This window comes from Hemibagrus wyckioides, linkage group LG09, assembly GCF_019097595.1.
Source record: "Hemibagrus wyckioides isolate EC202008001 linkage group LG09, SWU_Hwy_1.0, whole genome shotgun sequence".
Taxonomy (NCBI): domain Eukaryota; kingdom Metazoa; phylum Chordata; class Actinopteri; order Siluriformes; family Bagridae; genus Hemibagrus; species Hemibagrus wyckioides.
The window spans coordinates 24,480,305-24,507,636 of record NC_080718.1 but is presented as its reverse complement, the minus strand read 5'-3'; the positions used below and the strand labels follow the sequence as shown (position 1 = coordinate 24,507,636).

Here is a 27,332-nt window from a genome sequence, read left to right as displayed (position 1 = left end):
GCTCAAACACCTGAGCTTAATCATTAGATTGGGTGTTTATATACTTTAGGCCATTGTATAATGTATGTATTCTTCGCGCGATGTATAAACTACATTTAAGCGCGCAGGCAAAGTCTGAATCCCAAATAGCTTCCTATTTTATACGTAGTGCACTAGATATGGCAAAATATCCGTTACTTCGTTCCCTCCCTAGGGCACTAGTGTAGTGAGCTAGAAGCCGTTTGGGATTCAGCCACTGCTCATTTGACGCTACCTGGGGAACGAGTCTGTGACAGAAACTGTCGTGTGGAAAGAAATACATGAGCAACTTGTTGGACAGTACTTTAAAAGTTCCCAAGAACTCGAAACAAAATGAGCACCAGGTTTGGTTTCTCTGTGGTTTATTTCTCACAAGTCGTCTTTTCTTAATGCTTTGTGAAATGAGCGATATAACGAAACCTGATGCTAAATCCGCCCTGGTTATCATTATCATCAGTTACCATTAAAGAGAAAGATCAGAGAAATTTCAAATTAGATACGAAATAAAATGAACTGGCCAGATTCAGTCAGTTTTTTAATTAAAAGTACAGTGTCGCTAGATATTAATATTTAATTGATTCAGTTGAAGCTCAGTGTTATGAATTCACTAAAGAACTTGAATGCCGAGTATGTTAGTAATAGTTACAAAAGTTAGCTGCATAAAGTAACGTCGTAAGGTGCGTTATTACCTGACTAGTGCAACTAATTTAATTAAACCAGATAATTAAAACTAATTAAAAACAGATAATGAACTAAAATAATAATAATCTCACATGTTAACACAATAAAATCCGGAAACATTTCATAGGATTTCCTAAATATTTTCCCCCCACCCGTATTCGTATCGCATATAAAATCACATCACAGGAGGTGGGGGTTTTGCCGCAAAACGAGTGGGTTAACGATTTCCTCACTTGGCTAAGTTACCAAGATGGCTGCCGCAAATCGATTCCGATTGGCTATCGCTGAAAGCTGGTGGGGAAAGCTTGCCTTTCTCTTATTGGTTGTTCATGGAACGTGGGCGAAAAGTTGCGCGTCGTTGATTGGCTGTCCCGTGAGCCTAGAGGAAAAGGTTGCATTGATCAGCTGCTCGCTGCAGATATCGCACTTTGTGAAAACAATGTAGAAGAAGTGCTGAAGACAGAGAGGACAAGACAAAACGCCAGCGCTGTCATACCTGGGCGAAGCTTCAGATCACTATCGCCACCTGTCTTTAATCACACGGAACATAGACACGGTGCTGCATTGTCTTTTCCAAGATCATATAATCTCATCTCCTTTTGATCTTTTCCGCATCTGGTCCGCTTCTGTCATTTCAGCGATGCGAAGGCGGAATAACTCGCCCTCTGAAGAGCACGAAAGCTCCGCTGCAAGCACCCTTCTGAACCGGGGCACGGATCAAGACAAGGGAGACTCAAACACCGAGACGGACAAAGCCATGGGGAGAAAATGCAGAAGGTAAGACATGCACGACGCAGCCCAGAGGATTCGATTAATCGCCCGATTAGTCGGTGCAGCGCTGCGTGTTAGGCGCCTTTTAAAGAGTCATGATGCTGACTGATGGGTCGCTGAATGTCAGAATGTTGCATCACATGTGTTGCCTTCATTTAATCCGAACTTTTCATCATGGCGGGAGTTTTCGATTTGGGATTATTTTGAAACAGGGTCAGCAAGTTCTGACTTAATCAATGCCTTTCCATGCTGTCAGGGTCGAGCTGATAAAAGCTTGTTGATTTTGAACTCTAAAAGCCCCGTAGGGTTCAGAAGTCAGCACTTTGAGGACTTGTTAATCTTATTTTTCTGAGCAAATCCAATTCCTGTAGCTTTAAAAGTTTTGACTTTTGTACTTTCACTTAAACATAGCTGGATCTTAAGATGGGTTAATCGATCTATCTCTGCGGGTAGGTATGCTTACAATGTGCATTATTTCTGAAAGTGAAGGTATTGTTGCGTATATTGGTGAGGAAAAAGTCAAGATACTGAATATCAATATCGAGGATGAAACATTAGATTAATATGAGATTAGATGTTTTCTGATTTTGCACATTGATATTAGGCCACCAGCGCATCTTACTAACTGGAGAGTCACATTACAAGAGACGAGAGAATAGCTAGTACGTCGTTATCATATTAAAAAGCGTAAAAGTTGCTTCCTTAGATCTGAGGAGTAGATCTTTATAGATGGGGATGGAACTGAACTGAAATGTTTGCCAACTGTTTGGCTTTGTCGTCACGTGTAAACATGATGTGCTACATTATAAACGTTCAACTTACAGTCTTTAGAAATGGATAATCTTAAACCTATACATTTCTTTTTCTGCGTGAATGTGGTAAGTGGGAAGTAGCTCGCCGTAAGTAGTTGCATTACTTTAGTAGCTGCTTTTTAGCTGAGTCATTTAGGACTCTGAATAACCAAAACATGCGACTTGACAGCACACTATATCTTTAACTTTAGGCCCAGCGACCTAACGTATACATTCTTAATTTGTCCAGCCCATGAGTCAGAAACATAGCTTTGTGCTAAGAGAAGGCTACTTTAAACTGAACCACTTTGCTTGTTTACGCATTAATCGCCCGTTGTATTATAGCCTCTTTGGGAGGATGTGATGTCTCTAATCTGTCTGTAAATAGATCTCGGTGGACTCGAGCGCTGTGAAAGATTAACAGCAAACACTCCCTGTGTGCGTCGAGTTTGATCAGCAGTAGAGCGTCAGATTTTATTTATTCTCGAAAAATAAAATCCCCTCAACCACATGAACCACATCATCCTGCAGAGTCAGAGCCTGAACACTGGACTGCTTTCACTCTGATACAGCTCACTTTTATCTCCTCAATCAAGATCTTTATGAAATAAAGTGAAGAAACCATTCACGTCTGCATGATTGTGGTTCATTAGGACTGGACATTTTTCCTCAAAACTTCCTGGTCTCGTGAGCTCTGTTTTGCAGACTGTGCTTTTTTTTTTTATTTGTGTGTTTGTTAGCTTTGGTTATCTCAGTGCACATTGATGAGTGTTTTAAGTCAGCCTCACTAAGACGTTATGAAGCTGTGATTGGAAGTTTCCACATGTGCTTAAGCAGTCTGGACGTTTCTCACAAGGTCATGTGATTTGTAGCACTCAGCTCTGTATATCGCGTCCTCAGTGTCAGTTAGTGTCGCTAATAACAATTATAGCTTTATTTGGACACTGTCAGAGGAAAGCGTTTCAAAACTCTGTTTAGGGTTTTCATAGAAATCATTGATTTGGTTTCACAGTACACGTAAACAGGCCACAGAACAATGAAACGTTGGGGCAGGAAATATGGAAAATGTGAACATGTAACTCGTTCATTCATTGGTCAGAAATGCAAAGAAAGAAATAATGAGAAACCTTTACTAAGTACGGAGAAAGTGCTGACGACGCTGCTACACAATAAATTATTATATATTATATAGCTAGTCTAAAGCATTACTTCCGGATTTTTTTTTATTTCTCTTTTTCTTTGCACTACAACTCTGGCTCAGTTTGCGTCTTGCAGCTCAGTTAAACAAACAAATCAAATCTGCTCCCTTTCTAAATTGCACATCACGTCCGAGCAACTTTCTCATTTTAAACTAGACGCTCTAGACATCACCTGGAACCGGACCTAGACCACCTCACGTCACTCAAATGCTGGTTGTTTTAGTCCACACCCGAGTGTGATCGTTGTGTCCTCACACCGAGAGGGAAAGCACCAGGGTTCGATTCAAGCAGACGTAACACCGCATATCTGAATTGCCTCAGGATGTTTTGAAATTTCTGCTTGCTGGTTTTGAAATTAAAAGGGGGGACTGCATTTTAGTGATTTTTGTTCTAAACAAAGCACCTTCTGTCATTTTTGGTGATGTTGCCCTTCACATTTCAGCAGCTGTCAATAAAATATCTGATCTGAGCCAAGCTATAATCAGACAGAAAAGACAAATGATCTCTAGCAATTTCCAAACCAATCAGGACAAGGAGGGATTCGAAAATCACCATCTCTTGTATTAGGGTTCAGCAATGCACGTGTATGCATGATGGAAGACCGTCTTCAACTGTATTTAAAAATAATTTGAACCAAGTTTTCCTCAATAATAGAGAAGACACTCATTCTCATCTAGATGTGTGTGAGGGGAGAGAAAAATGCTTTCTCCTGTAGAGCAAAGTCAGTGGAGTGTAAGTGTGTGTGTGAGAGAGAGAGAGAGAGAGAGAAGAGAGACTTTCTATTTTTGTAGCAGAGGATAAAAGAGAGAAAGTGTGCGAGCATGACAGTGGTTCTTTTTTCCGCCCCGGCAATATGGCCGCCTGAGCTCAGCATGCAGACTCTGCACAATCAGCAGATCCTGAATTTTGAAGTACAGACATTTCTCCCTGCTTATCTGAGAGAAAAGAAGCGAGTGCCACAGTTTCTCTTCTTGTTCTGTTCAAGCAGATCACACGGTTCCATGACCAAACAGTTTTACTGACTCACTGTTCTGACCCAACAGCTGATGTTCTTTCATTTAGCGTTATCAAAAGGAGGTTCTTCCACAGTAGGCAGTGATTAAAGCTGACTGCAGGATGGTGTCCTGATTTACATTTGAGCAGAAGGATGGCTCACCGCAGGACCTGTTCTACCAACATTCACACCAGGACACCCCCCCACCTTCCTTAGATTAATGTTATTATATAGCTGTAGGTGTCTTTTGCATTATATATAGTTCATGCTAGGGGCAAATAATCCGCTGTGCTTGTTACTAGTAGGCATTCCTGTTGTTTTTGTTCCAGGCTAGTGCTATATGACCACACACTGACACACACACACATACACAAGACATTGCTAGCTACAGAATGTATCCGTAACCATCCAACTGACCATAAATCAAAAGTATTTCTGGTAATATATAAAACATATACAGAAACTGCAAGTAGGAACAAATCTGAAGAACCCTGAGGTCAGAAGAAATGAGGCATCGTACCATTCGTCTCTCGTATTGGTAATCACTTCTCAATTGAATCACACGCAGATGATCAAATAGAAAGAATTCACTTTTAAGGAAATGGGATCCATGATGACATAATGGCCATGTGACTGGCGTTCCTCTGCTTCAGTGTTAGATATTTATTTTAGATAAGTCCAACAGCAGACTAGTGGTGTGTGCTGAACAATAAAGTGGTGACTGATAATATTTATCTCTTGTGTTTGGACTTGGGAACGTGTTTCACGTAGTACATTAGCAACAGACTCCCTCAGAGCAGCTTTATTATTCTGAATATAAATGAGCGCAAAAGGTAGTTTTACGTGTTTTAGTGTAGCCACTAATGTGTTTCTTCTTCTTCTTCTTCTTCTTCTTCTTCTTCTCCTCCTTTTTCTTCCTTACATAAAGTTATATTGAAACTGTTGGTTCGCTTAAATCATTTGTAGGCTGAAACATAGCGCCGGTTTGCGTTCACACTAGGCTACAATCCGAATTCAGTTCATTTGCTGCAATGTCTTTAAACTCATGGTTCTCACAGTGATTCTGTGATTTTTAATGTAGTTACAGTGATAAACTTATTTACAGTGTAATTTTATTTATTATAGAGTTCTTATAGTCATTAGTCTAATAATTAGATTATGTTCATAAAATAAATCTGTACTGTGGGGAGCCTAAGGGAATCATTTTACAGGTTGCAGAAAGGTAAAAATAAAATAAGTATTATTATTATTATTATTATTATTATTATTATTATTATTATTATTATTATTATATTGAAATTTATGACATCACAAAATTTCCCAAGTGAATTTCTCATAATTTAATTAAAGCATTTCTATACATGAAGAATTGTGAATAAAAGGCAGTAATTTTTATTAATTAATTAATTTAAAAAAAAAAAAAAACCTTATCAGAGTCTGATCTTAGTGCCCTACTGTATAGGCTAGGTATTAAGATGATGACTAATAGCTAATAAACATCAGTGAAGTGCCGTATTAGTGTCACCCTATCATAGGAGCTGTAGTGTAAATTGTCACCGCAGTTTCACGTCTGAACCGAAACACGAGCCGGGTGTTATTCTGTACCTGGTGCTCCTGTAATTCGAACCCATTGTCGTTATTCTCCAAAGGTCCCGGTGTGAATTATCGACACACGGCAGGTAAAGTTCACTTTAACCCAGGCCAATTCAGGAAATTGAAACTCAGACCCCTTTGTGCCAGCTGTCTCTAAGGGTATACTGTGATCAGGAAATAATCAGTAATGGCATTAACATCAGCTTAGCTCTAGGTGCAGTAAGTGACGATGAAACATGACACACAAGCTTATAGTCTAGAATCCGTACTTTTAGATTATGTTTTCTTTGAGCTTTGCTATTATTGAGAGTTCTAAATATCGTTTCTGTCCTGTTAAATAAGCTGATAAAGCTTGTTATACCACAGCACTTCTCAAATCTGATTGGTCAGAAGTTGGACAATAGTTCCAGCAGTCAGGTTTATATTAATGGGATCATTGTTGTTTCCATAGAAACAACTTACACAGGGATTAATGGTTGCCTGAGTTACACAAACACTGTGTTTTCTCATTGAGGAACGAACTGATTTTTTCCCCCCCTTTTGGTTTCTTACCAATTCCCAACAATGACTCAGCTCTCCTTTGTCATATGACAGCTACTAACCAGAGGAGGGTAAAGGCTAATGCATGCTTCCTCTGAATGACATAAAGCCAACCATCTACGTGTTTAAAACTGCTGCTCATGCTCCATCACAGGGCAGAGGAACACACACACACACACACACACACTCGGAGGAAGGCGTTATCTGCCCTCTTCTGCATATGTGAGCTCACAGATGCCCATGATTGGTTAGTGTTCCTGTGATTGAAAGATTTAATACCAGATTTGTATAACTGTTTTACACCAGTAGTAAAATAATAAAGATTTGTTAGAGATTCACTATGACTGTGTTCAACACTGCATTCAAAATGCTAAATTGCTAATGGCTATCGACATGGAAATATATTTTATTAGGCAGATCTTCCAAAACCTTTTGAGTGAGAACCTCATGTCACTGGAGTATGCTTGTATCACTCAGGAACACAGTCATCCCCCACTAGTAAAATTTGCATTTGGGTCAACCGACTTGAAAATCTGGAATGATTGACAGTTGCACAGTTATTTAAAACCCTCCAATAGGAACTGAATTGCTGGAAGCCCCGCCCCCTAACCTGCATCTCTGTAATGCGGTTTCATTCACTGCAGGACACCTTTAAGCCTGTTCTATACACATGCAGAGGGTTGGACAGTAATCGCGAGCTGCTAGTCATCTGTGTTCGTTGAAGATGTAGATTCTAGAGAAATTTATAGTTATACTTTTTACAGTTGTTCACCAGCTTTCAGACAAGCTTTTTTTTCCCTCACCAAGCCACCAATGGTGTGTGAGACAAGTGATTTGTTAACGTCCTACACAGAAAATAGTTTGGGCTCCTCTTCCTCTTTAGGGTTAGCAGATCTGGTATCAGTTGATGGGCAGAAGACAACATTGTCGCATCAACTGTAATATTGAGTAGCCTGAATTTCAGTGAAATGGGACACACGGAGGGTTTTCTTTATTCGTATTTGCCTTACAAAAACTTATATTTGCCTTATATTTATTACTGTATTACATCCTTCATCAAAAGCATGCTATTTAGTTTGCCATTTGAGACGAACTGGTGGGACACCAGAGATGATGTCATCTCAAATTGTCTGAATTTCAGCAAACAATGATCTGATGTGATTCTGAAAGTCACAGAGCCTTTGTCAGAATATTTTATTGTTCACAGAGCCATTTCAAATGGCACATTGTATTTCAAAGATATCTCTAATGTTTTTTTTCCAACAAAGAGAATGTAGTAAAATGTAGTTTCTTACCATTATTACACTGTTATACTATTATCTGCTCTCCCGACTTTGCAGACAGATTTTAGAGCAAAAACAGTGGTTGTAGCTTTTGTTTCGGCGGTGTAAGAACATGAAGCTCTTCATTGCTGCACACTGAGTCACCCTCCTTCTCCCCGGAGTGAACTCCAGCCCTGTGAGACGTCTCCATGATACGGATTTAGCATCTTATTTCAGTTCTTCCTATTCCTGTGAGGACGGGTCTTTATAGCTCAGGCAATGAGCCTTCACAATGGCTTTGTTAAAGCTGTAGCAGGATGGAGAAAGGGGTAAAGGATGGGTGTAGATAGTACGTTGAGTGTTTTAAAAATGCAGTATTTTATATTTACAGAGGTGGAATTAAAACGCTCAAGGTCATTTAGCATCTAAAGGGTACAAGGTAGGCATGCATCAAGACTGTTCGAGTCACCGGCTGTCTTCAAATGACCGGTGAAGACCGACCTCTACCTCACGCATAGCTATTTTTGGAGATGAACCCAGGAGCGTTTGCTATTAGCTGGGATTCATGTTCAGATTTTCCGGACATTCGCATAGAAATAAAATTGGAAATGATTTGTATTTTCACTTTAACACTGGCTGCTAATTTGTTGTAGCTAATGTGATTTAAAGGAAAACTAAATGGAGGAACAGAGGAGGATCAGAGGATGTTAAAGGTGTCCTAAAGGGTCCTGAGCCAGCGGGATGGTCATTCCAGTGTGTGTGTGTGAGAGAGAGAGAGAGAGAGACTGGATTCATTACCACAGTGTCGTGGCGAGTCAAAGCACTAACTCACTCAGGCATATCTGTCAAAACAGATCTGACAGCATGCACTGAGCTATAAGGCCATACTCGCACAACAGAGCAAGTCTGATTTATTTTTAAATCTCTTTTTCACAATGCAAAGTACAAGTAAAAATCAGTATTTCTGCTTATTGTCATTTCAATGCTGATACAGTGCACAGTGAAATGAAACAACATTCCTCCAGGACCATAGTGCTCCATAATTTTACAGAGAACTACATAAGACCTACACAGAACTACACAACTATAAAGTACAATCATTACTAAAACAGGACAATAGGCAGAGTAATGGACAGAAAAGCACTGACCTAGTGTGAAGAGAAGAATAAAGTACCAGTATTACATAGTTAGCAGCAGAAATAGAGGTGGTCCATGCAGTATTTTGTTTACAGTGTTCAGGCACAGTGTTTAAGTGGGTGGAATGTGGTTCTATGTGTATGTGTGTGTGTGTGTGTGTGTGGACCACAGAAGATCTTTCCCGTTCAGAATGTCAAACATGCAGCATATTCAGATTTGAGCTGTCTGTTTGAACAGAGACCCTTTCTTGTAAATGAGAGAAATGGAGAGAGAGAGAGAGAGAGAGAGAGAGAGAGAAAGAGAGAGAGAACATGAGTGTGCCACTTCATTTTTGAGATAGATAGATGTGTACATCTGGGTGAAGAGTCGTACAGAAAAAAAGTGATTCCTGTGGCTTAGTGGTGCTCACTGCTGCTGGACATGTCTCTGTGAGGACAGGATGGAGATCCACAGGACCGCTGTGGAGAGAGAACCACTTGGAGGCCATGGTGCCAGCTTTGAACCACTGCTGCAGCGGTCAGCTTAGCGCTTGCTTCTCCATCAGTGAAAATTCGATGGCTTCGGCAGGAAGTTGTTACACAACGTCACCTGAATATACACAGTTGTAGGAAGGACATTATTTATAATCACACTTATCGGGAGTCACCCAGATGGGGATGAGGTTCTGAGGTCTGGTTCCTCTCAAGGTTTCTTCCTCAAATCGTCTATGATTAGAGATAAATATAAATTTAATTTGAAACGTTTCTATTCTACATTTTTATATTTCACTAAAGCTGTGTTGAGACAATGTCTATTGTCTAAAGCGCTATAAGAGAGCTGTAAGAGTCCTGGAGCTGTACCGCACTTCTGTGTTGTTCTAGCAGTATTGATGGATTTCTAGCTGTCTGCTGTGTGAAGTGTAAGAGATATGTAATAGCTGATAGAAGCTCATCTAAAAATACTAGCTGTTAATGAGTTGCACTTTAAGATGCAGCTTACGGTACATGCAGCAGCATTAGTGATCCTTAGTGACGTCGATCCTAACGTTATATCTCTTCAACACAAAGCAGTTAGTATTTAAGTGTAATGAACCTCTGTACAAATTTTGTCTTATCTCTAGTCTATAGAAGTGTATAGAATTTGTTTATTAGCTATCAGTATCTCAGACTGTTGGGAAGACACTTTGTGTGTCTTTGTCTGTGTGTGTCTGTCTCTGTGTGTTGCTGTATGTGTGTGTGTGTCTGTCTGTGTAGGTCTATGTTTGCGTGTGTGTATATGTATGAGTGTGTATGTTTGCGTGTGTCTGTCTCTCTTTGTATATGTATGAGTATGTGTCTGTGTGTCTTAGTTGTCTCTGCATGTGTCTCTATCTGTCTATATGTACGAGTATGTGTCTGTGTGTGTGTGTTTGTGTATGTGTGTGTCTTAGTTGTCTCTCTGTGTGTGTCTCTATCTGAGTATATGTATGAGTATGTGTCTCTGTGTGTGTGTCTCAGTTGTCTCTCTGTGTGTGTCTCTGTCTGTGTATATGTATGTGTGTGTGTCTCAGGTGTGTGTATGTGTGTTTGTGTGTCTCTCTGTGTGCCTCTCCATGCGTCTCTGTGTCTGTCTTTCTCTGTGTGTCTCTCTGAGTGTGTTTCCATGTGAGTCTGTCTTTCTGCGTGTCTCTTTGCATGTGTCTCTGCATGTGTCTTTGCGTGTCTCTCTGCTTGTCTCTCCCGTGTGTCTGTGTGTGTGTCTCTATGTGTGTCTCCATGGGTGTCTCACAGTGTGTATCTCTAGTCTATAGAATCTGTTTATTAGCTATCAGTATCTCAGACTGTTTGGAAGACACTCTCTTGTGTCTGTGTGTGTCTCTCCATGGGTGTCTCTCTGTGTGTATATCTAGTCTATAGAAGTCTATAGAATCTGTTTATTAGCTATCAGTATCTCAGACTGTTTGGGAAGACTGTGTGTGTGTGTATGTGTGTGTGTGTCAGTGTGTATCTCTTTAGTCTATAGAAGTTTATATAATTAGTTAATTAGCTGTCAGTATCTCAAACTGATTAGAAGGTATCATGAGAAACGAATCATGATAGTGTTTTAAAACTGGAAGTTCCTCATGCCGACCTTTTCTTCTTGGAACTAGGACGCTTGTCATGCTTTGTCAGCACTGATGATGACAACAGTCAGACAAGATGGACAGCATGGTTTAGCCCCATTAAAACTCCATTCCTACTCCACTCTCTGTTGGAAAGGACTTTACCTGCAGCGCTACCTGTATAACCCGTGTTTCCAGTCTCAGGGTGCAGGAAAGACCTCTCACTATTACACAGGGTGTGGTCCGAAAACTGTATGAAATCATTCATGTGTATTGTGTAATATCTGGATGAATGTGATAACAGAGATAAGAAGACATCAGTATATATAATGGTTTCATTTCAGATGATTTGCTTTATTTTGTATAGCAAGACATTGATACAAGGATTTATTTCAGATTATTTGCTTTATATGTATTTATTTATTTTTAGATAACAAGACATTAATATAAGGATTTATTTCAGATTATTTGCTTTATTTATTTGTTTGTTTATTTATTCTGAGATAAAGATACATCAATATAAGGTTTCAGTTCAGATTATTTGCTTTATTTTTATTAAAAAATTTTTTATTATTTTTGAGATAGCAAGACATCAAATATAAGGTTTCAATTCAGAATAATTGCTTTTATTATTTTTATTTATTTATTTAATTAATCTCATTTTGAGATAATCAGTACAAGGTTTCATTTCAGATTATTTGCTGTTTTTTTATTCTTTTGATGTTGTTTGTTTTGTTTGTTTGTCAGTAGTGAGAAGCATACTCTGAATGGCGTGATGATACGAGGGATGATTTCTTTCTGTCTCGGACTGTTCATTTCATGCGACAGGCATCATGTGTTGTGTTTGTTTGTTTGTTTTTCTCTAAAATGCATTAAGAGGAGAAACTAAAAGTTCGACTAAAGCATGCATTGTTCAATCGAAGTACAACCGACACCCAGCAGATGATGAAGCCATATGTTTAGTGTTTTTTAAATGGATCAGTTCAGACTCTTCTATCTAGTAGGGAAATGCAGCAGGAGGGCCTACAGACAGGAGAAAATTAATGAAAAAAATCAGAAATGATGAATGCTTCCTGTGTGTGTGTGTGTGTCTGAGTGATAGTGTGCATGACATTAATTGTGTTGTGGTGTTGTAACTCTATGGTCTCTGGCTTTGCTTTTGGGAGAATGCCTTTCTTTTGTTATTAAACAGAAATAATCATTCTCTTAGGCCTGTGTTCTGTATCAGTGGAGAGACCCATGCTGCGTGTGTGTCTGTCTCTGTGTGTGTCTGTCTCTGTGTGTGTCTGTCTCTGTGTGTGTCTGTATATTTGTCTGTGTGTGTGTGTGAGAGAGAGAGAGAGAGAGAGAGAGAGAGAGTCTGTGTGCATGTGTTCATCTGTGTGTGTGTGTCTCTCTGTGTCTGTATGTTTTTGTGTGAGCCTGTGTGTGTATGTCTCTGTCTGTCTGTGTGTGTCTGTCTGTATGTGTCTGTCTGTGTGTGTGGTTGTATATTTGTCTGTGTGTGAGAGAGAGAGAGAGAGAGAGAGAGTCTGTGTGCATGTGTTCATCTGTGTGTGTGTGTCTCTCTGTGTCTGTATGTTTTTGTGTGAGCCTGTGTGTGTATGTCTCTGTCTGTCTGTGTGTGTCTGTCTGTGTGTGTGTCTGTGTGTGTGGTTGTATATTTGTCTGTGTGTGTGTGAGAGAGAGAGAGAGAGTCTGTGTGCATGTGTTCATCTGTGTGTGTGTGTCTCTCTGTGTCTGTATGTTTTTGTGTGAGCCTGTGTGTGTATGTCTCTGTCTGTCTGTGTGTGTCTGTCTGTATGTGTCTGTCTGTGTGTGTGGTTGTATATTTGTGTGTGTGTGTGTGTGTGAGAGAGAGAGTCTGTGTGCATGTGTTCATCTGTGTGTGTGTGTCTCTCTGTGTCTGTATGTTTTTGTGTGAGCCTGTGTGTGTATGTCTCTGTCTGTCTGTGTTTGTGTGTGTGTGTCCACATCACTGACATGACAGAGATGAGAACAGTTGAACTTGATGCAGATGTTTGTAGTGAGTTGGTAGAGTGACCATCAGTGGGGGTGAGGACAGTATACACACACTGCTTCTCCTTCATCTCCTATATGATACTTACAGTATACAGTACACACACTGCTGAATTTTATACACAAACCTCAAATCTTCCTACAAAATAGTTCATTTTAGCAGCAAGAAACCTGATTCATCACCAAGTGGAATCCTAGCTGTACCACCCACTGATACCACCCACTGGACGTCTACTGACGACTTCATCATACAGCGACTGATGACTTGTGTAAATGTAGCTTTAGAGCTATATACAAAGAGCAACAACCCCCCACCCCCACCCACCCACACACAATGTTCCAGCACACAGTGTAGAGACGGAGAATTTCAGTCCTTAATCTAATTCTCATTATTCAATAGAGTGAGTACAGAGTGTTGTATACGGAGCTTTATTATATTACTACACACACACACACACACACACACACACACACACTACTATTTTATTAACAAGCACTCAGCTTAACCAATAGCAACAAAAACTAATGTTTAGTTTGGTGAAAATGAGAGTAATGTCTAAATGAAATGCATGCAGTTACAGTGGGTGGGAAATGAGAGCAAAGCTATAGAGACGGGATCATGAGCAATTCACTATATTAATAAATCACATTGAAATTTCTGATACAGAGACATACAGGCACAGACAGAGACATACAGACACACACAGAGACATACAGACACACACAGAGAAACACACAGACAGACATACAGACACACACAGAGAAACACACAGACAGACACAGAGACATACAGACACACACAGAGAAACACACAGACAGAGACATACAGACACACACAGAGACATACAGAAACACACAGGCAGAGACATACAGACACACACAGAGAAACACACAGACAGACATACAGACACACACAGAGACATACAGACACACACAGAGACATACAGACACACACAGAGAAACACACAGACAGACATACAGACAGACATACAGAGACATACAGACACACACAGAGAAACACACAGACAGAGACATACAGACACACACAGAGAAACACAGACATACAGACACACACAGAGACATACAGACACACACAGAGAAACACACAGACAGAGACATACAGACACACACAGAGAAACACACAGACAGACATACAGACACACACAGAGACATACAGACACACACAGAGAAACACACAGACAGACATACAGACACACACAGAGAAACACACAGACAGAGACATACAGACACACACAGAGAAACACACAGACAGACATACAGACACACACAGAGACATACAGACACACACAGAGAAACACACAGAGACATACAGACACACACAGAGACATATGTGATTGTGTCTGTATGTCTGTCTGTAAGTGTGTGTGTCTGTGTATGTCTCTCTGTCTGTAAGTGTGTGTGTCTGTGTATGTCTCTCTGTCTGTAAGTGTGTGTGTCTGTGTATGTCTCTCTGTCTGTAAGTGTGTGTGTGTATGTTTCTCTGAGTGTCTTTATGCCTCTCTGTCTGTAAGTGTGTGTGTGTCTGGCAAGTGGGAAATCTATATAATCAGGAAGTGTGCAGTAACTGATCCTGTCTAGTGAGAGCTGAGAGCAGAAACTGACTCCTCTGACCTCATGACCAATGCCCTAGACTTTTACCTACTGCAGTCTCCTTCATGTGATCTCTGTCTCTCTCTCTCTCTCTCTCTCTCTCTTCCCCTTTCATTCCTGTATTTAGATGATTCTTACTTAGTGTTCTTTTCTCTCCCTCTATTTATTTGCTCATAAGTTTGACATTTTATAATATAGCACTGCTCCTCCAAATGTCTGTGTGTGTGTGTGTGTGTGTGTGTGTGAGAGAGAAAGGTTGTGGGTTTTCATATTTGCCCTGTGAAAACCCAGTGTATGTCAGACATTGTGTAAAACAATACTTAATATTTTCTGAAAAAGTTCCATACTTTTTCATATCTTTTCTATCTACACTTTTGCATCTAGTGAGCTGAAGCACTGTTCACAGCACATGCATTATAAACATTCCACACTGAGTGCTGTAATATTTTATATATATATATATATATATATATATATATATATATATATATATATATATATATATATATATATATATATATAATATACACACACACTATAGTGCCAAAAGTTTTGGGAAGTCTGCCTTTACATGCACATGAATGTAATATGGAGTTGGTCCGCCCTTTGCAGCTATAACAGCTTCAACTCTTCTGGGAAGGCTTTCCACAAGGAAAGGAGTGTGTTTAAGGAGTGTGTTTATGGGAATTTTTTTACCATTCCTCTAGAAGCGCATTTGTGAGGTCAGATGATAAGGTCTGGCTCACAGTCTCCACTCTAATTCATCCTAAAGATGTTCTATCAGGTTGAGGTCAGGACTCTGTGCAGGCCAGTCAAGTTCCTCCACACCAAACTCACTCATCCATGTCTTTATAGACCTTGCTTTGTGCACTGGTGTGCAGTCATGTTGGAACAGGAAGGGGTCATCCCCAAACTGTTCCCACAAAGTTGGGAAATTGTCCAAAATGTCTTAATATGCTGAAGCATTAAGAGTTCCTTTCACTGGAACTAAGGGACCGAGCCCAACTCCTGAAAAACAACAGTGATTTGGAGGAGTGTCCCAAAACTTTTGGCAATATAAAGTGTATAAATATAGTCTATATATATAATAGATGTGACAAATATATAATTGTGTGTGTTTGTGTGTGATTTACAGGGGTGGTTTGATGTGCAGGTTGAGGAGGATCTTCCTCTGGGTTTTGGGGATCTACATTGCTATTCCATTCGTCATCAAGCTCTGTCCTTCCATCCAGGCCAAGCTTGTCTTTTTAAACTTTGGTGAGTAATTCCTCTTTCTAAACCAGCATATAGATAAATGTCTCATTAACCTTTAATACTATATACGTATCTCCAGTAAGTCATTTGCATTTGTTAACAGCAAACGATTACAACTTACCTAAAGCGCATATTTATGATCCTAGTGATTCTTGTAGGCTATGAATTAATTTAATGGCAGCTTGAATGCATGAATTCTTCATGATGTGATTATATACGAGGGACAAAAACCCCACATATGTTGTATATTAGATTATATTTTCATTGATCATTACTCTGAACTCTGTAATGACCAGAAAAGGTCAATAATGCCTTATGTGTGCCTCTGTGTCTCCTTGACAGACCTGTAACCTGTTGTTTTATCACAATTTTTTAACAGTGTAATAATCATTATTCAATAGCGCCCAACCCCGTGCCAACTTTAGCTACTTTTCAGCCTTCTCGTCCATCTATATTTAACCCTATTTTCTGCATGAGTTTCTGAGACCTCTGTACCAACCACATTATCAATAATTTCCCCCTGGGGGATTTATTCTGGTGTAATTTGGGAAGTGTAAAGTCCCTCCTTGCTTTTGATTATCTACACCACTGATCTGCTTCTGTTTATAATTCAGCTCAATGCATTTGAGAAGAAAAACAAGAAATCTAAAACACTTGATTGTGCAAAGCATTCGGTCTTGCTGATCTGGCCTAGGAAGTGAGAATGAGAGAGAGAGAGTTTGTGTGTGTGTGTGTGCATGTGTGCATGCGTGGTTGCTTGTCTGTACAGGAAGGACATGTGATCGTCTTTCACTTGACTAATCTGTTGATTTCATGCATGCAGGACTGCAGTTGAGGTCACAAGGCTTTTAATTATTGCCAAATCTTTGAGAAAAACTTTCTATATAAAAAAAACCAGTGTACATTTTCAGACCGTGAGAAAGCAGAACTGACATCTTGTCTGTTTACATCCCGCATGTTGCCACGGTGTTGAGCTTCAGTCTCTTTCTGTGTTTTTTTTTTCCAGTGAGGGTGCCATATTTTATCGATCTTAAGAAGCCGCTGGATCAAGGCCTGAACCACACACACAATTTCTACCTTCAGCCAGAGGAAGGCGTTCATATCGGCGTGTGGTAAGAGCTTCGTCATAAGACGCACAGACTGCATCATCACATTCGTCTCTTCGTTTTTCTGCTTTCTGTTTTTTTTTTTTTTACCATTTCTTCTAGTGTGAGAGGAGCCTTCTGTACAGACTGTGGGGATATGACAAGGAGGAATCCAATAATAAATGCACTACTGCTGTACACGATATTAGTGATTGATCCATAACACATTATTAATATTATTAACATTATTAATAGTAATATGATAAATTATCATATATCATATCATATCATAAGCTTTAATAAAGATTATATCATGCATAAATCATTAAGATTACTTGATTTATCAGAATCATAAATATTTATATACGCATCTTGTTTTTTTTTTTTAATTGAAGCACTATATATGAGGAAACCCTACAGGAACATAATGGCAAAACCTTTTATTTTTATTTTATTTTAATAAAAAATATCAGCGTGTTAAATGAGTGCAAAAATTAGCACAGTTTAAAACTCCACAGTTTGTAACTCCAGTATCTTGTCATCCTTCTTCTACCCCCTGGTCTGGGTCGCCACAGCGGATCATTTATGCTGTATATTTGATTTTGCTGCAGGTTTTTCCACCGGATGTCCTTTTTGACGCAACCCTCCCATTTTATCTGGGCTTGGGTTCGGCACTGAGAGTTAACCCCTCAGTGGCTGGGTTATTGTAGCTCCAGTATAATGTTGCTATAAAGAAGCTACTCACTGTTGTCATGATAACTTTAGTCTTAGCCTGAGGTGTCACACATCACACAAATGGAAACACTTCAGGAGTTTCAAAGTCTGACTCTGTGTGTGTCTCTCTCTATCCATCTCTCTGTTTCTCTCTCTTTCTGCCTCTCTCTCTGTCTGTTACTCTGTGTGTGTCTCTCTGTCTCTTTTTGTCTCTCTCTGTCTTTTTCTCTGTATCTATCTGTCTGTCTCTCTATCTGTCCTCTTTCTCTCTCTCTCTCTCTCTCTCTCTCTCTCTCTCAGGCACACAGTACCAGCCCTGCTGTGGAAGGAGGCACAGGAAAAAGAAGGAAACTGGTATGAAAGCAAACTCCAGTCCTCTCACCCAGTCATGCTCTATCTGCATGGCAATGCAGGGACCAGGTACACACACACACACACACAATTGTCATGCTATCCTTGTGAGAAGCTTCCACTGTAATGGAGCTAAATAAATCTAATACTAACTTTAATTCCAGTAACACACACAAAAGGAAAAATAGCCAAATGTCCACACAAGATAAAACTTTCAGATATTCTTATCGTTCTGAGGACATTTGATCATCAATACAAGCCTTAACAGTGTGTGTGTATAATGTTGTCGTTGTCTTATTGTGTGTGTTTCAGGGGAGGAGACCATAGAGTGCAGCTCTATAAGGTAAAACACAAACACCTACACCTCAGTACCATGAACCCAGTGATGTGCTTGTGTGTAAACCATTTCCTGAAACTGATGACGTTAACAGTGTAGATCATTCCTGTCATTCCTAGCAGTTTAGTGTTTAATTATATGCATATAACATGGGTTGGGTGATTTGTTTGTCATCCATCTCACTCTGTTCTGTCTTTCAGGTCCTCAGTTCATTAGGCTACCATGTAGTCACATTCGATTACAGAGGTGAGTATTTTATTATATTTGGCAGTGTATTAAAATATGTAAAATGAAATAAAGATTATAGTGAGAGAGCCTGTGAACATATACAGAGTCCTTGCTGATGAGACCATTATTATGCAGTTAAGCATCTTTGTATATGTGGCTGTGTGTGTGTGTGTGTGTGTCAGGTTGGGGGGATTCAGAGGGCAGCCCTTCTGAGAGAGGGATGACGCAGGATGCTCTCTTCCTTTACCAGTGGCTGAAACAGAGGATCGGGAACACTCAGCTCTACATCTGGGGCCACTCTCTGGGAACCGGGTGGGTCTTGCTTTTCTGTTAATAGAATCCTGGAAGCTTCCAGACGTTCTGTCGGATCATGGCAGCAGATCACACCATAATTTACATTCGTACCATTTCAGTGTATACAGAAGAACACTTAAGCCGAAATTATGGTGGCCGAAAAGTGCAAAACAAAATAACAAATCCGAAACTATAAGAAATCTAAAAACACAAGGGCAATTCAGACAAACTGTAAAAGGTAGGTATAGAATTCTTACCACTGATTGGACGAGACACCGGTCACTCAAGATCTACAAGCAGTAGGAAATTGTGTATCTAACTTTATTTCTTGTACATGTGTGGAGTTCTGCCTTCACTTTAAACCATTTTTTTTTCCAATAATGCACCTTTAAATCTTTTAAAGAAAATAACAAACGTTTATGAGAAAATGGAATTCATTCAGCGCTACTTTGCGGAAGGTTCATATGCTGTGATTTTGGATATACTGATAGCGTATCATGGATTAAAGATTAGTTTGCGATCTCTAAAAACACCCAATAGAACGCAGGAATGTTTCGAAGACCAAACTATTCCAGATTAAAGGATGTAAGGAGCGTTATAAGAGCAGAGCTGTGTTCATACACACACCAATCCACTTTCTACTGCTGCAGCCTGTATGTCCTGAGTGACCGATGTCTCGTCCAATCAGCAGTAAGAATTCCATTCACAAACTATACCTACCTTTTCCGGTTTGTCTGAATTGCCCTTGTGTTTTCTGATTTGTTATTTTATTTTGTACTTCTCTTCACTGTCTCACAGCCAGGATGAGTTTATTTCACCTCCTGAGTGACAGGATAGAAAATTTAATTGATATGAATATTTATTTATTTATTTATTTATTTTTACGCTCCTTGAGATCGTGCTCAGATTTTTTAGGTTTCAGAGTCTCCTATGGACCTTAATGACATGGAATGCCAAAGTGGCCTAAAATTTCTGGATTATTAACGTTCTTAATGAATATTCTCAAATGGATAGTCACCTTTCACCAGAAAAATGCCAGAAGTTAACACAAGCAGATGAGCACTAATTATTTTAACGTTACTCACAGTTTAATTGATTCTTGTTTGTTTGTTTGTTTAAGCTTTGAAGAACCAGTTACTGACATACCTTGTAGGTTTTTTTGTGCAAGTTGCATTCTTTCATTTCTTCTTAGCTACAGAGTCCTCATAGTTCCTTACTTCCAAAATTAAGACCCTAACATCAACATCATTTATGTTACAGTACATAAATTTACAGAAATGTTTCGATGGAAGCGTAATAGAAGGAGAAAGCTGAGTGAGCTTGTTTCTGATAGTGTGTATTTATTTCGTTTTTTTCCAGAGTGGCCACTAACTTAGCCAGGCGTCTGTGTGACAGAGGTGAGTGTGTGCATATGTGATCCAACTAACTGTAACTCCGTCTAAAGGCCATTTGACCCTCCAAGTCGCAGACTAGAGTGTAATGGATATTCTGGTGAAAGATACTAATTCGGAGGATTCGATAATGACTGTTTACACTCACACTCACTTAACTATGCAAATTGATGTTTCTATTGGTATCAGACATTTCCTTAAATTTGTGAGAAGGAAAACTTCCTTTTATGCAAAGATGAAGTATGGCTGTAGTCCTACAGTTTTATGTTGTAAGTCATTTAATAACGCATATACATACTCTCATTGTACCCTGGAGGTGGCTTGTTCGTGGTACGGAAGAGGAATGAGATTATGGTGAAGCAGTGTTTCCTGCTGTGTTTACAGGAACGCCACCTGAAGCTGTTATCCTGGAGTCTCCTTTTACCAACATCAGGGAAGAAGCCAAGAGCCACCCCTTCTCCATGGTCAGCTCATTACATATATTGTGTGCATGCGTGTACAAGAAAAATAAATAGCCATGGATAAATACTCAATGATCATCTCCACAGGTCTGAACTATATTATTTGGATGTAAAATCCACATTTGGTCCCATGTCCTACATGCTGTAACCGTTGCCTAGAAAAGCACAGCTTCGTCTCAGCATCCTTTGTCATGTGACTGATAATAGAATGAAAAGTGATTTCGTTCTGCATAATCATATTGCTCAGATAGATCCATGAAGAAATGACAAATCTATATTGCTATTATTTTATACCTATACTCATGAATGCATTTTATTTTTATTTTAATATTCATAATTGGCTTTTCGTGTGTATTGTAACGTTGCAGGTTTACAGATATCTCCCAGGCTTCGACTGGTTCTTTTTGGACTCCATCACTGCCAACGATATCCGATTTCCCAGCGATGAGAAGTAAGTGTCTGTGCGTGTGTCCAGAATAATACAGCTGGAGTCTCTTCTATCTTGTTAACCAGATACGGTTCTCTTTTGAGTCTGGTTCCTCTCAAGGTTTCTTCCTCTTATCATCTCAGGTAGTTTTCTTGCTGTTGCATCAGGCTTGCTCATTAGGGATAAATATGCATTTATGAATGAATATATTTCTGTAAAGGGGCCTCCTGGTGGTCCAGCGCTCTCACTGCCGTGGCCCGGGTTCGATTACCGAGCAGTGCGCCACCCCAGCCACTGAAGAACTAACTCTCGGTGCCAGTCCCAAGCCCGGATAAAAATGGGAGGGTTGTGACAGGAAGGGCATTCAGGATAAAACCTGTGTTAAATCGTGTGGATCGAATAATCTGCTACCCTGCCATTGCACGGGACAAATGCTAATATAAAAAAATATATATTTCTGTAAAGACTTGTCCATTGTTGAAAGCACTATACAAATAAAATTGAATAGAATTGATACATGTCTTAATGAGAAACCACATTATTATCCCCAAATTTTATGATCACAAACAAACCTCTGCAGCAGCAGAGAGTCACAAATATTTCTCAGTCAAGTATTGATCGGATTGTTTTTCCTATAAAACAATGAGAACCTTGAAAGAATGAAATCCACTGCATGGGATAACAAAAGAACTTCACAGAGCTCATATTCTTGCCCAGTTTGCTGTTTATTAATATAACTGTAGCTGACTAACACTGGGCTTTTACATCACTGACCAGTGTTATTTATAGTCTGTGTAATGTTCTGCATTAGCAAGCAAGCTGACTCATGCTCTAACACAGAACACACACAGCTTTTGCAAAGGCGTTGCAGCAGAAACCTGAGCATTTTGTTGCCATGAGACAGTGTACTGGTATATACAGTATGAGAATAGGATAGTGTTGGCTGAGAAACTGCTACACAAACGCTCACTCAGCATTTATTCCTCATCAGGTTTCATATTTACTCCATTCATGTACAACAGGCCTCACGCTGCTGTGGTATTCAGTACTAAAATACTCCGTATTTTTTCCGTCTGTTAGTTTTCCATGTATTATTAGCCATTTATAATGATTTGCTTTAGTATCTAAGCAGAAGAAAATCATCACTTCCTGTTGTGGAGGACTGTGAATGTCACTTTTGGCACAGATGCAAAAGAAAAACCTACAAATATATGAGTGTAATCAACCCTGACATGCTGGGCAATAAATGTGGATAAAAAATGGATGCATTGAATAGCATCAAATATGTTAACAGCAGCACCACCAGTTCGTACAGTTCCACCAGTTCAGACAGTGATGCCATGTCGTGACCTCCGACTTATTTTTCCTCTGCAAAACAGTTCAGTACATGACCCTTCAGTTCAAGAAGTACGTTTATTTTGACTTCATTTAAAGAAATCTGTGACTGATGTTTTTTTTGCTCTCTTTTCCTCTCTGCAGTGTGAATCACATCTCCTGTCCAATCCTGATTCTCCATGCTGAAGATGATCCTGTTGTCCCTTTCCACTTAGGAAAAAAAGTAACAGTCGATCTATTTAACATACTTTATTTTCATTTTATCCAGTTATTTAGCACCCGTGTGTGTGTGTGTGTGTGGACTCTCAGTAGGCCACATTAAAGTATGCTAACCGCACAGTGTTTTCTGCTCCACTGTGATGCTTCCTGCTGAGTGCTTTCTCCTTCTAATGACCGTTTTCCTCTTTTCCTCTCCTTCAGCTGTACAATATCGCGGCTCAGTCCAAGAGCCTGAATGGACACAAGGTGCAGTTTATTCCGTTTCCCAGCAGTCAGGGCTACAGGCACAAGTTCATCTACCGCAGTCCCCAGCTGCCTGACATACTTGGGTAAGTACAAGAGAGTCAGACAGACAGAGAGAGACAGACGGAGAAAGAGAGACAGAAAGAGCGAGGGAGACAGGGTCCGACAAACTGACAGAGAGAGCAAGGGAGACAGAGAAAGAGAGAGAGTCAGAGTGGGAGACAGAGAAAAAGAGAGAGTCAGAGTGGCAGACAGAGAGTGTGGGAGACAGAGAGCAAGGGAGAAAGAGAGACAGACTGAGAGAGAGCAAGGGAGACAGAAAGAGAGAGAGTCAAAGTGGCGGACAGAGAGCGTGTGGGAGACAGAGATACAGGGTCAGACAAACTGACAGAGAGAGCAAGGGAGACAGAAAGAGAGAGATGGATATAGAGAGACAGGAAGAGAGGACAGAAAGCCATTGACCGACAGAGAGAGCGACAGAAAGATGGAGAGGGAGGTCAGAGAGAGACAGACAGAGAGAGCAAGGGAGACAGAGAAAGACAAAGACAGAGAGAGGACAGAGAGCAAAAGAGAGAATGAATAAATTCAGCAATAACTGAGAAGGTTATAACTGAGTCAGTGATTTAGACCAAGCAGCTGCTGAAAGGATGAAGGTGTACAGACTGATAGATGAAATGAAGGAAGCTGTTGATGGATGGAGGGATGTACAAATAAAAATAACAGTGTTGGTAAATGGATGGGTGAGTGGAGAAAGACTGATGATAATGGATGGATGGATTAAAGGAGTCGGGTGAATGAATAGAAAGAATTCTTAGACATATTGAATAGAAATAGAAAGCTGTGTTTAAATGGATGGATGAAAAGAATAAAGGTGATAGCAAAAGGCAATGTTACCATCTCTCCCTCTCTCTCTCTCTCTTTAGTGATTTTCTCAGCACGACTCATCCACATGTATAGCTGCAAGCTCCTACCAGATTGACCTCTTTTCACCACACACACACACACACACACACACACACTATGCACCTGTGCATTCCATACTCCATTAAATCACCTGAAGAGCAGAGAACAGCAAGTGAGACGAAGAGAGAGAGACGGAAGAAAGGCAGCTTGAGCACAACATATGCAAAGAAATATGCAAACCCTGAACTGAACAGAAACTGGATGCTTGTAAGAGAAACACTGCACAGTAGTGTAGAATCCTGCGAGATCGCATGTGATGTATTTTATGAAGATGTCATTCCCCTCTGCAGCGGCTGCTACTCTACTAAAATAATCACAAGTAGAGCTTAACTGGACCTTTTATCCATTTGGTGTGAACTTTAATCGTGTAAGATTTAAAGTCAAGTCATTTTTTTATTTCAAGAACTCTGTTTTTCCACCATGATGCATAATTAAAACAAAACAAAAAAAATACACAAATTAATTGTAAAAAAAATTAACTCATTCTTTTTCAGAGAGCTAGTGATGACAATCTCAAAATTTATAAAACTCCTTCTGGATTTTAGGTTCAGTTTAAGAGTTATAGGTCATGAAAACCCTTCGGTCTTATTCCCTCTCACCCCGTTCACCGTCATTTTCCTGATCATACAGGTTTGATTTATTTATTTACGTTTAATTTGATTATAATCTCCCTTCACACATTCCAAACACAAGTTATTTCGGTCTAAAATGAGATGTTTATTTCAACTTACTAATAAATCCTTATATACTGCATTAATTTACAATCTAGAGGGAGACCCTACAGAGCCTTTACAAATATCTAAACAGATTATATTAATATCTATAGATGTATACATCTAAATAAATAATTATGATGACCTTCCCAGGATTCACACCAAAATATTAGACGCGAAATAGTTTTGAGTAATCAGTCACATGGTTTTAAATTCGCACTATATAACAGAGATATAGCTGAGATATACACTGATCAGGCATAACATTATGACCACTGACAGATGAAGTGAATGATGGCACCTGTTAGTGGGTGGGATATATTAGGCAGCAAGTCAACATTTTGTCCTCAAAGTTGATGTGTTAGATGCAGGAAAAAGTTTGACGAAGGGCCAAATTGTGATGGCTAGAAGACTGGGATTGGACCATCTCCAAAAATGCAGCTCTTGTGGGGTGTTCCCGGTCAGCAGTGGTCAGTGTCTGTCTAAAGTGGTCCAAGGAATAAACAGTGGTGAACCGGAGACAGGGTCATGGGCGGTCAAGGCTCATTGATGCATGTGGGGAGCGAAGGCTGGCCCGTGTGATCCGATCCAGCAGACGAGCTACTGTTGCTCAAATTGCTGAAGAAGTTAATGCTGGTTCTGATAGAAAGGTGTCAGAATACACAGTGCAGGACGGGTCAGGGCTGTTTTGGCAGCAAAAGGGGGACCAACACAATATTAGTCATAATGTTATGCCTGGTCAGTGTTTATATTTATATATTAATCCCTGTATGGCAGATGTATTTAATAGAAACTAACACGTTTACACCTTTGTTATCAGACGCTTGTTTATTTAATCAGCTAGCTGTGAGTCAAAGCTACTACAGTCCCATCATAAGCAATACACTCGCTTTACTGAGCGTCTTCTGGACTGTGCAGCAATAATGTACTGTACTGGTTTTTCACCACAGTGATGAATATTACTACATTTAGGCTACATAGAGTCTGTGTTATGAGCCGTAGGTCAACACGATGTTCTGAATGTAGGATTTTCTGGCATAATCTGTGCACTGAGAGGCTTTTTGGGGTTACCAAAAAAAAAATCCCTGGATTACAATAAGCAAAAAAAAAAAAAATATATATATATATATATAGTATTTATCATATGTGAGCGGTGAGCTAACAGGCTATCATCATTACATGTTCCTGACTTCCTGTGAGTTCGGATTTGGTTAGCCGTGTTAGCGTTTCCGTATCAGGAAATATATATCAAGATCAGTTTAGAAATTAATCAGAAGTTACAAAATATGAAGGGGAGTGTACTGAAGTATACATGTGTGTGTATGGAAGAGAGACTGCGTGTGTGTGTTAGCATTACTAGCCTCTGAGTACATGTTTTCAAAGACTATCCCCTAGACGAGCTCCATGTCCTCTACACCATTACATAGCTAGATTTCTTGTTATTATTATCGTTGCCTGTTCTATAATTTCCTCATAGCCTAATCATGGGCTAATTCGAGGCTAATGAGAGAAAGCAACACACAAGGCCACTAAAGAAACATGACCCCTGGGCTTTACACTGCATATAAACATATCAAGCATTCTGTTTTGTTTTATTATGTAACGCATCATGGGAATTTCAGTCACTTAGAAGCCCAGATCAGATCATATATATACGAACCAAGTCAAAAACAGTCATGTTGAATGGATTTAGAACATTTATCAGTGTGATTATTTAGTGGACTTTTTTTTTTCCCCCTTCCCCAAGTGAGTGACCAAAGCTTTGAACAAATCAACTCTTTCTTTTTCATTTCTTTTTACTTGTTTTGGTATCAGATGCATGTTCAATTCTTACTAAATCAACAGTACTATCATGATTCTTTAAAGAAAAAGGTTTGGATCTATTCTTGAATTTTCTTTTTTGCCTGTAATTTATATATTAACATTATAATAGAGAAAGACTGAGCTACTGAGCTCTCTGCTCAGATTCCCTTCAGCTGCCTTCGTCTAAGACCAAACACACAATTTCAGCCTGGTTTCAGTCTGTTCTAAATACTTTTATGAATTTGTCTTGTTATTTAAAACTGTTACTACATTTTGTTTCTTTTTTTTTGGCGAAGTATCATGTGGTTTACAGGTTTTTGTTTTGATTTTTAAGCTGCTAAACCTTACTGTACTACTGGACACATCAAGAAGACTGTACAGTTTCTCTGTTTGTACATAATAATAATAATAATAATAATAATAATAATAATAATAATAATAAAGGATGGAACTCACAGCTGACTGGATCTTTCACTACGGCTGCAGATTCTCTATTGGAACCGTCTTCAGTTTAACAACCAAGATAAAATATTACAGGTTCCTGTGTGAAACGGGAAAAATAAGCGTTATAAGATGCAAGTAAGAGTCTCTACAGCGTCATACTGATACTGTGTCTTTTCACCATATCGTTTGTTCTTATTGTTAGTAATGAGGTTGTTTTTAATACTAGGGACTTTTTTTTTTTACTCTGTGCCTGCACCTACTGAATTCCACATCACAAAACCTTTAACTAACTTTTAACTCTTGCTTTATTTGTTTTAAGCTAAAACATAAAACATTTGGGCCACGCAGTTATGGGATAATAATCAATGACAGGGTGGAGCCCAATGTGAAGTTTC

General features: G+C 39.4%; 1 protein-coding gene across 2 annotated transcripts; it reads left to right on the top strand.

Annotated features, from left to right (window-relative positions):
• Window positions 1-225: 225 nt before the first annotated feature.
• On the top strand, window positions 226-26,957 carry abhd12 (abhydrolase domain containing 12, lysophospholipase). Of its 2 annotated transcripts, XM_058399411.1 has the most exons (14): window positions 226-362; window positions 1,338-1,476; window positions 15,811-15,932; window positions 16,936-17,041; window positions 18,029-18,148; window positions 18,392-18,422; window positions 18,617-18,662; window positions 18,827-18,956; window positions 20,298-20,335; window positions 20,714-20,793; window positions 21,159-21,241; window positions 22,697-22,775; window positions 22,973-23,100; window positions 23,938-26,957. In XM_058399411.1, the coding sequence occupies exons 2-14, from the start codon at window positions 1,340-1,342 to the stop codon at window positions 23,969-23,971; spliced, it is 1,134 nt and encodes a 377-aa protein (XP_058255394.1). In that variant the 5' UTR covers window positions 226-362; window positions 1,338-1,339; the 3' UTR covers window positions 23,972-26,957. The 2 variants fall into 2 exon arrangements, with proteins under 2 accessions (XP_058255394.1, XP_058255393.1); XM_058399410.1 differs by lacking the exon at window positions 226-362 and having other exon boundaries at window positions 898-1,476.
• Window positions 26,958-27,332: the final 375 nt, after the last annotated feature.

Bases quoted from the DNA above. Each gene is read 5' to 3' on its own strand.
- abhd12 (XM_058399411.1), top strand. From the start codon at position 1,340: ATGCGAAGGCGGAATAACTCGCCCTCTGAAGAGCACGAAAGCTCCGCT. The intron at 1,477-15,810 runs GTAAGACATGCA...TGTGATTTACAG, and splicing joins ATGGGGAGAAAATGCAGAAG to GGGTGGTTTGATGTGCAGGT. The intron at 20,336-20,713 runs GTGAGTGTGTGC...CTGTGTTTACAG, and splicing joins CAGGCGTCTGTGTGACAGAG to GAACGCCACCTGAAGCTGTT.